The 10,700-nt window shown below is 39.1% G+C and overlaps 1 protein-coding gene across 1 annotated transcript in view; it reads left to right on the plus strand.

The window, feature by feature from the left end:
• LOC135205434 (uncharacterized) overlaps positions 1-9,501 on the plus strand; it is a 45,170-nt gene extending 35,669 nt beyond the window's left edge. Inside the window, exons 9-12 of the mRNA XM_064236013.1 lie at positions 5,117-5,275; positions 5,583-5,672; positions 7,219-7,371; positions 7,995-9,501. Of these exons, the coding sequence (XP_064092083.1) occupies positions 5,117-5,275; positions 5,583-5,672; positions 7,219-7,371; positions 7,995-8,810 (1,218 nt within the window). The 3' untranslated portion in view covers positions 8,811-9,501. The remainder of the gene's footprint in view (positions 1-5,116; positions 5,276-5,582; positions 5,673-7,218; positions 7,372-7,994) is intronic.
• The last annotated feature ends 1,199 nt before the right edge of the window (positions 9,502-10,700 follow it).

Genomic DNA, 10,700 nt, shown 5'->3' on the forward strand with positions numbered 1-10,700 from the left:
CGGGTCTCAAGCCACTTTCCACGCGTTGATGGTTGCGATGCTGTAAGTCCTGCAGCCGCCTAGACCTCCTTAGCGGCGCGGTTACGTCGATGGGCGTAACCGCGCCGCTAAGGAGGTCTAGGCGGCTGCAGGACTTACAGCATCGCAACCATCAACGCGTGGAAAGTGGCTTGAGACCCGGTTCAAGCCACCAATGAAAACGAAGACCTACCGCCACCAGCCAATAGTAGATCAGCATGGGGCAGACCCCCTGCTGTCGACTCCAAATATAAACGAGGACGGACACCGCTTCAAGATCAGTCCACCCTCAGCTTCCCAGCCCGAGGATGTCTGGCAGCTCCAGACGAAAGCTCGCTTGCTTCAAGAAAGAGAAAGAGAGAGAGAGAGAGAGAGAGACATATATATATATCGTTAATGACTTTGATAACTATGGTATCATAGTTTATCTGTAAAATTCAAATATATACACCAATTTAGACTGTATTTGATCATGACCTCTATAGGCGCTCTACTAGCCTGTCTAAGTAGCACGGAAAAAGCCGCTATTCGGAAAATAGAGAAGAATCTCTACAAGTGTAATGCTGCTGAAGTAGCCATTACTTTTAATAAAGTATGCTTGAGAGAGGGTCTGCTTCCTAAGTATATTATTATTATTATTATTATTTGAAGGTAGGAGACCCTCTCTCAAACATGTTTTGTTAAAGATGATGGCAGCATCAGTGGAATTGATTTTATATATGGTCTTTTCAATTCTTCTTATTATTTTCTTCTCATGGGCTGACATTTGCTAATAGCTGGCCGATGTTCATAATCTTGTTAAGGAAAGGGTTTCTAGAAATATTAATTTACTTCTGTGATCGGCGTAGAGTTCTTAAATTGTAGTCTGAAAATTATTATTATTATTTTTTTTTTTTTTTTTTTTTTTTTTTTTTTTTTGTGCTCTATCACAGTCCTCCAATTCGACTGGGTGATATTTATAGTGTGGGGTTCCGGGTTGCATCCTGCCTCCTTAAGAGTCCATCACTTTTCTTACTATGTGCGCCGTTTCTAGGATCACACTCTTCTGCATGAGTCCTGGAGCTACTTCAGCCTCTAGTTTTTCTAGATTCCTTTTCAGGGATCTTGTGATCGAGCCTAGTGCTCCTAAGATTATGGGTACAATTTCCACTGGCATATCCCATATCCTTCTTATTTCTATTTTCAGATCTTGATACTTATCCATTTTTTCCCTCTCTTTCTCTCCAACCGTCTGGTCTATTTGCACGTATCACCCTATCCGTTCTGATACCATAGTCCCAGAGGATCTTTGCCTGATCGTTTTCTATCACTCCCTCAGGTTGGTGCTCGTACCACTTATTACTGCAAGGTAGCTGATGTTTCTTGCACAGGCTCCAGTGGAGGGCTTTTGCCACTGAATCATGCCTCTTTTTGTACTGGTTCTGTGCAAGTGCTGGGCATTCGCTTGCTATGTGGTTTACGGTTTCATTTTTCGTATTGCACTTCCTACATATGGGAGAGATGTTATTTCCGTCTTTCGTTCTTTGAACATATCTGGTTCTTAGGGCCTGATCTTGTGCCGCTGTTATCATTCCTTCAGTTTCCTTCTTTAGCTCTCCACTCTGTAGCCATTGCCATGTGTCATCGCTGGCTAGTTCTTTAGTCTGTCTCATGTATTGTCTGTGCATTGGTTTGTTGTGCCAGTCCTCTGTTCTGTTTGTCATTCTCCTGTCTCTGTATATTTCTGGGTCTTCGTCTACTTTTATTAGTCCTTCTTCCCATGCACTCTTTAGCCACTCGTCTTCACTGGTTTTCAGATATTGCCCCAGTGCTCTGTTCTCGATGTTGAGGCAGTCCTCTATACTTAGTAGTCCTCTCCCTCCTTCCTTTCGTGTTATGTATAGTCTGTCCGTATTTGCTCTTCGGTGTAGTGCTTTGTGTATTGTTTTCTGATCTATGCTGCGGAGTTCTGCCTTCGTCCATTCCACTATTCCTGCGCTGTATCTGATTACTGGCACTGCCCATGTGTTTATGGCTTTTATCATATTTCCGGCGTTGATTTTTGACTTAAGTATCGCCTTGAGTCTCTGCATATATTCTTTCCTGATCGTGTCCTTCATCTCTTGGTGTTTTATATCCCCTCCTTAAATTATTCCCAGGTATTTGTATCCTGTCTCATCTATGTGTTTGATGTTGCTCCCATCTGGTAGCTTTATCCCTTCAGTTCTCGTTACTTTGCCTTTTTGTATGTTGACTAAGGCGCATTTTTCTATTCCAAACTCCATCCTGATGTCTCCAGATACAATCCTTACAGTCTGGATTAGGGTATCTATTTCCTTGATGCTCTTACCATACAGCTTATTGTCGTCCATGAACATCAGATGGTTGATTCTGTTGCCTCTTTTCTTGAGTTGGTACCCGGCATCCATCTTCTGTAGTACTTTTGTCATGGGAATCATGGCTACTACGAAGAGTAGTGGGGACAGTGAGTCGCCCTGGAAGATCCCTCTCCTGATATTAACCTCTGCTAGTCTTATTCCAGAGCTTGTAATTACTGTATTCCAGTTGCGCATTGTATTTTTGAGGAAGCTGATGGTGTTTTCCTCTGCCCCATATATTTTCAGGCATTCTATTAGCCATGTGTGTGGTATCATGTCGAAGGCTTTCTTATAGTCTATCCATGCCATGCTTAGGTTGGTTTTCCTTCTCCTACTGTTCTTCATTACCATTTTGTCTATCAGAAGCTGGTCTTTTGTTCCCTACACTTCCTTCTGCAGCCTTTCTGTTGGTGGGGGATGGTGTTTGTCTCCTCTAGGTAGTTGTATAGCCTTTCACTGATGATACCTGTTAGTAACTTCCACATTATTGGTAGGCAGGTGATAGGCCTGAAGTTACTGGCCATATTTCCCTTACTCTTGTCTTTTTGTACTAAGGATGTTCTTCCTGTGGTCATCCATTTGGGTGCATTGTGATTTGAGATACAATGCTGGAGTTTTTCTGCTATTCGTGGGTGTAGGGCCTTGAAGTTTTTAAGCCAGTATCCATGGACTTCATTGGGACCTGGGGCTTTCCAGTTTGGCATTTTCTTTAGTTGGTGTTTGACTGTGTCTGTCGTGATCTCTGTGAATCTTTGTTTTATTCTCCCTGTTTCTTCTTCCTTGACTTCCTGGAGCCATGTTGCATGTTTGTTGTGTGATACCGGATTGCTCCAGATGTTTTCCCAGAGTCTCTTACTTGGTTCGGCTTCAGGAATTTCTTGGTTGTTGTCTTCCCCTCTTAGTTGGCTGTATAGTCTTTTCTGGTTGGTTCCGAATAGTTTGTTCTGTTGGTATCCCTTATTCCTATTCATGTACCGTTGGATCTTATGTGCTTTGACCTTAAGCCTCTGTTTTACATCTTCTATTGTGTTGTTTAGTCTCCTCTCTTGTACTTTGTATTTCTCGTTCAGTTCCTCCCTTGTTTTCCTGCTTCTTAGCCTTTTTTCTGCCATCTCTTTCAGTTTACTCAAGTCAGATCTCATCACCATGATTTGCTTTTCTAGGCGCCTTTTCCAAGGAGGTTGCTGTTTTGGTTTCTGTTGGGTTGGTTGTGCTGGTGGTGTTGGTGTTCGTATCCCCATCAGTTCTGCTACTAATCTTGCTCCTGCATATGCCAAATTATTTGTTTCTGTGATACTGGTGGTGTGTATTATGCCCATTATTTCATTGACCTCACTTGTTTTCTCCCTTAATTTCTTGGTGTTGTAGGCTTTCATGGGGGGGATCTTTGTTCTCTCTGTATCTGGCTCCATCCATTGTCTAATCTTTTCTACCCGTTCCGTCCTCTCTGTTACTTCGTCGGTGTTTCTTCGTGTGTCGTTGTTTGATACCTCATCATCCCTGTCGTCTTCTGTGGCATCGTCCCTTAGTTCGTCTTCGTGTAATTCGTTGTCGTGTGACATTTCCCTTTCCAGTTCTTCTCTTTCTGTTGGGGAGAGCCAGTTCTTTTTCTTTATGTTCCTTACTTGGTCTGCCAGCCTCTGCTCTGTTTGGGGGGTGTTATTCCTCTCATTCCAGATGTTGACCAACTTTCTTCTGTATCCTCTCTCCGTCGGGTTGCTTCTGATGTAGCATCTCCATATTTCCTTATTTTCTTCTCTTGTCCAGTTCTTCCTTTGGTTTGCTTCTGTAGCTCCAATCTCAGGCTGTTGGTTACTGTCGTTGTGGTGGTTAGTTGCTGGATGACGACCTCCAGGTACCTGACCGTCTTCCCCTTCAATTGGGTTGAATACCTGGCTGCCTGACGAAGCTCCTCTGTTGCCAGAGGTTCCATTTATTATTATTATTATTATTATTATTATTATTATTATTATTATTATTATTATTATTATTATTATTATTATTATTATTATTCAGCAAATGTACCCTATCCATATAGGACACGCCCACCACAGGTGCCACTGACTTGAAATCCAAGTTTCCAAAACATGAAGTTCATTTGAAAGTAACAGAAGGAAATCCCCGTAAGGGGTTAGTGCTGTCATTGGAACTCATGCGGTGCACTGTAGGCATTACTTAAGGTTCTTTGCAGCGAGCATTCGGCCCCTAGCTGCAACCACTTTCGTTCCTTTTACTGTACCTCCTTTCATATACTCTTTCTTCATCTTACTTTCCACCCTCTCCTAACACTTGATTCATAATGCAACTGCGAGGTTTTCCTCCTGTTACATCTTTCAGACCTTTTACAGTCAATTTCAATTTCAGCACTGAATGACCTCATAGGTCTCAGTGCTTGGCCTTTGGCCTAAATTATATTTCCAACTCAGTTCAACAGAGGGTAATAGGAAATCCGGAAGGAGGGCAGTGCAGTTATTTAAGTTGCTCTCTGAATATACATATGTATATATATTATATATATATATATATATATATATATATATGTGTGTGTATGTATATATATATATGTATATACATATATATATATAGCTTATATAATATATATATATTTATAGATTATTATATTATATATATACTTAATATATATATATATATATATATATATATATATATATATATATGATATATTATATGTGTGTGTGTATATAATTTTTTTTTTTCTTTTTTTTTTTTTTTATTCCCAGGGCCGCTGGAGCTCCGCCGTGACTGAGGCAGATCTGTTCGACATGAATTTCATCAGATTCCCGACGGCCGAAAGGCGCCTTATTCGAACCGATGGACTCAAGAAGAAGATGACTGTCAACGCCGGTTATTCGAAGGAAGTTGGTGTCACCTGCGCTGAGGTAAGACAGAATCTCTCTCTCTCTCTCTCTCTCTCTCTCTCTCTCTCTCTCTCTCTCTCTCTCTCTCTCTCTCTCAAAAGAATGTGGACAAGGATACGTGTGTTACGTGCTATCATACGTGAATGCATCACATACGTTATTTATATCTTTGAATGATCATAACTTTATTAATTAAAATATACAACCCTAGAAAATTACAGTCCTCCATCAGCACCTTTAATATGTATACTGGCAGAAGTTGAATTCATCAATCGTCTTCTGAAACCGCTTTTCTCTTTCGCCTGACCAAATTATCTTCGCCAAACAGATCCCGTACTACTCCCCATCAGGAGAACTGTCCTTGGTGCTGGTGATGCCTGGGGAACAGAAGAACTTTGTCGCAAATGGATTGGCTCAGGTAAGAACAACTAACAAGAACTTGCACAAGCTTTAAAATTATTATTTCTTTTTTTATTATCACAGTCATCCTATTCGACCGAGTGGTTTTTTATAGTGTGGGGTTCCGGGTTGCATCATGCTTCCTTAGGAGTCCATCACTTTTCTCACTGTGTGCTCTGTTTCTAGTAGCACAATCTTCTGCATCAGTCCTGGAGCTACTTCGGCTTCTAGTTTTTCCAGGTTCCTTTTAAGGGATCTTTGGATCGCCTTTAGTGTTCCTATGATTATGGGTACAATTTCCACTGGCATATTCCATATCCCTATTTCTATATCCAGGTCTTGATACTTATCATTTTTTCTTTCTTTCTTATCTACTCTGGTGTCCTATATATATATATATATATATATATATATATATATATATATATATATAGATATATATATATATATATATATTATATATATATATATATATATATATATATGTGTGTGTGTGTGTGTGTGTGTGTGTGTGTGTGTGTGTGTGTATTTATACCATTGTGGGTTTCTTCACCATTATTATTATTATTATTATTAATTATTATTATTATTATTATTATTATTATTATTATTTCAACTCTAATCGTGATTGAACCCAGGACCATCAGGTGAGAGATTTTAGAACCGAAATATTTACATGGTAACTGAAGAATTACCTAGGCAAGTTGCATACTTTACTCCCCAACGAGTTATACCCAACTTCCCTACCTATCAGTGACTCAGTTGATAGCAGTTCGTTCGAATTCTCTTCGAATGAAATACTGGATACATTAGTAAAGAGAATTTTTGACAAGTGAATTCATTCTGGGAAAACAGATGATCTGTTAAGAACAGCTTATCACAGCCAAGAGAACTTGAGAGTACTTTGTTTACAGGTTTGCCTCTTAAAATATATAGACATCAAATTACGCTTCTTATAAAAAAATTAAAGATTACAATCATAACAACTATTAACTGTCACCATTATACTCGAGAAAATTTATACCACAATATCTTTCCTACACTTACGTTTATTTTTGAAGAGTTTTTTTAAATACTGTTTCCTTACTGTAAAAAATTACTATATTAACAGAAATGACTATTTCACACCCAAGGGACAATACGTACCATCTTGAAACTCCTGTCACTGTACCTCTTATCTGAAAGCTTTCATAGGGGTTAGTGGTTAGAGATGTTTGCCCTAGGCCAGAGAGTGCCAATTCTAAACGTGGAGTTTGTGAGCCATTGATATTAGCCAAGGACTATCATTGCTGCACATGGAAGTAAATAAATATATGGCTATACATTGTGTATTATATGGTACAATACTTTATGTTGTTATACTTTTTAAAAAAAATCTCAACAAGGAGACCTTTTTGTTTTGTCCCACATTGCTTTGGTATATTTTGATGCATAATTATATGTACTAAAAGGAAAGCGAAAAATCCTTTTTAAATGAATACAAATTGCATGCTATTATTTTCTTTCTCTGTAAGGAAGCTCTGTCATGGCTATGAAGCGAAAGTAAAGATTCATTTATTTTTCAGGTGGAATCTGTGATATCTTCTAGTAAGTGGAGCCAAATTTTGAGGTCAATGTTGCCCAACACAGTCCTGTTTAAGATGCCTGTGTTCCGACACCGTTCCTTCCATAATTTCTCTGGGATATTGAACAGCTTCGGACTTGAAGAACTATTCAAGGTATGGTTGTGTTCCTTGATATATTAAAAAAACATACATTTAACTATATAAATCCTATCTTATTTTTTAAAAGACTTTTTCTATTGACTTTTGTTTTGGATTTTGGTCTAGAAAGCTTCTGATGTCTAGGTATTTCTCGTCCAGTCTCGTCCATGCATCTGGCCTTCTCCCCTATCTATAGTGTGGATATCATGAACACAAGAGTCGAGTCATCTATGTTACTTTCTCTCCGCTAACCTGTGAACTCTGGAATTCTTTATGTACTACGTCCGTCTTCTCAATTTTCATCTCCTGAGTAGGATTCGTATCACCCAACCAGAGAGAGCCACTGGTAGGAATGCCTCTCTCGTGAAACTAAACTAGCTTTAGAACGTTCATCAGGCCCAGTTTTGTGTTCAACAAAAATCAGTTGACTGAAGATATGCATATTGAGGAAGAAGATAGCTCTTTGCTGATGTTACAAGTAGGTTAGCTTTATGCTGACTTTATTTCACACTAAACACGTGTCAACAAGTGTGATTTCAACCAAAAGTGTGCTTTCGAGTGCGTTGAAGTAATAAATTAAGGGAATAACATATTCACAAGTATGATATAGCTCACAAACCATGTTCTTTCCCCAACAGGACACTGAGGCAGACTTTTCAGGCATCAACACAGTCAAGACCTTGCACCTAAGGGACGTCGTCCAACTGACGGAGTTCCAGTCGTGCCAAGTAGAGGAGACCCGCCCTACGTACTCCGTAGCTTCCAGGAGTAAGAGATCCTCTGGAAATGGTTTCTGGGGAGGAGGTTTGGGCGAGGGTCAAGACATCAGCCCTACGTCTTATCAAGTCCCTACCTACATCTACGGACTCCCGATGACAGACTACCTTCGGAAGGACCTAGGAAGGAAGGCGGATCAGGAAAAGGACCGCTGGAGGGAAAATGTTCATCAGAACTCCCCGTCAGTCAGTAAGAACGTGAATGAGGAACCTCTAACAGTTACGCCGTTTGGGGGATTGAATGAAAGAAGCAGCCTGCCTGTGTCTATCCCAGCTGGGGGTAAGAGGAGCTCATTCAGAAAAGTAGACAGTGAGGAACATATCACCAACTTTGAAGTGGGTTCACCTTCGTTGATGTCAGGAGACGCCCCTGATAAGAACGAGAAAGTGTTCTCTTCTGCAGATAGTATCGATAGTACCCAGCACCATGGTGACGTCGATGAGGTACGGCCCTTGGCTTCAGACGTCAGGTACAATCGAATGGGTCTTCCATACGACGATTCCATGGAAGGCAACTCTGATAGACACAGAGAATCGCCTGCTTCATACGGTGCCTACTACAGGCAGAATAATGACGGGGTGCTGGCTTTCGATCGAGCCTTCATGTACGCCGTCAGACACAACCCAACGGGTCTGCTACTCTACGTCGGAAGGTACCTTGATCCAGAAGGGAACTGAGGCATAAATTAGAGATAAAAAAAAAAGGACTTGCATTGAAATTCTGACGCGATCTGAATGCTGTGAGCCCGGTGAAAAGGTTGCTGTTCATTTCAAAGGTGGAAAAATCTTTGAAAAGAAAATCATGTGTAAATATGAATGAAGATAATTTTCCCTACATTTATCGTAGAACCTCGAGTTCAGAAGTGGATCAACTTTATGCACTTTCTCCAGCCTGTTTCCTTGAAAACAAATGAGGCATTACTTAGATTGTGATAAAACGTGTCGTTGCTTTGTAGTTTTACTTTCATAATTTATCTTTAACCGTGGAGTAGATGATTAGCTTATTTTTTTAATTTATAATTTTATTATTTGTTCTTGTTTTATTTATTAATTTGTTTACCTAATATATCATACTGTAAATTAATTATATGAAGAATGAGTTCAACTCTGCACTCAAGATTTGTTGAGACTATTTTTTCAAAGTGGCATTTAAGACGTTCCTTTGCTATTTATAAACAGTCCTTAGATTCACGGTCTATTTTAAGTTTCTGAACTGTAAATAAACCTTTTAAGTTTAAGAAACATACCTTATTGTAGTTGTAGTCATTTTTATCAAAGTACCTGTCGTTTTTGTTTTTGTTGCAATGTGTTTTTTATTGTAATTTTGTATATTGCTGTTGCTTTGTTACCCATAAAAATATAATTGGAACCTTGGTTTTTTTTCTACATTTGGAGAAACGGTAGAAGGAATTAGAGGTTTAATTCTGCAGTAGTTTCTGTATCCTCATTCTGAATTTTCACCAATGCTTTGAAAGTGCGTTTGTATTCTGCAAATCAGGTATTTCGCTTGGTTTCTTTTTCCTTTGAAGAAGCTGAAGTTTCAACCTCTTGGTTACTGTTATTGCCTTTTAGAAGACGTTAGATAAGTGGTTACAAATCTGAGGTTCTTTCAGAACTGGCGATTGTATATTTTCCTGCTATCTGTTTTCGTGTGTTAACTAAGTTTTTATTTAGTAAATTAGTATCTAAGATGACCGTGCTTCTTTAGTACCATAAACACAAAAGCACATTTATAAAAAGTAGCCCAAGTATCGATAATATCAGATGAGCCTAGAGGATTGCTTTGGATTTTTAGTTCATGGTTAGTACTGTAAACCGTTGCAGCTATTTTCAAAATGGCTCTGTGATCGTTATCACAATTTGTGAACCATCAGAAATACTTAAACCAAGTTTATTCTCACCTAGTCTAATGCATACGAATTTTATAAGGATGTCTGGCACAGTTTAAATGTGTTCCTGGTATTCTCAAACCACCTCTGAGATCTGATCTCCCGGACATACACAGTGACAGAAAAATAGAAACGTAGAATATTCCGTTAGTCTGTATATAAGTTCACCCTTCAATTTTACTATTCAGTAAGATCGTTTTCTACGACAACTATGCAGAAAATGGACCCATTTGTGTAGATAACTGCTCTATATAGAAAATTCACTATTACGATGGACACTGTAACATTGTCATCTTTGAAAAGATGTTATCATTGGATAATTTCTTATATTATATCTTGAAGGCTGGAGATTTCATTGACTTGTCTAGACTCAGTGGCGATTCTAAGGGGGGGGGGGGAGTTGCCCTCCCAGATTTTGGCCATGCCCCTGGTTTGCCCCCACTTTTTTTTAATGAAATATTAAATATAAAATTAATCATTATTGAATATAACAATAGCCACCAAACAGTCACACAACACGTTTTGGTTATATTGGTAACACTCATAAATCTGCCTTTGATTGCTTATACAGGTTACTATTGATAGCTGTAACACTTCCTGGTACTAGTGCTTGTTGTGAAAGAAGTTTTTCCAAAATGAAAAGAGTAAAAACATTTCTTAGAAATTCAGTGACTAGTGA

Source organism: Macrobrachium nipponense, chromosome 24, assembly GCF_015104395.2.
Source record: "Macrobrachium nipponense isolate FS-2020 chromosome 24, ASM1510439v2, whole genome shotgun sequence".
NCBI lineage: Eukaryota > Metazoa > Arthropoda > Malacostraca > Decapoda > Palaemonidae > Macrobrachium > Macrobrachium nipponense.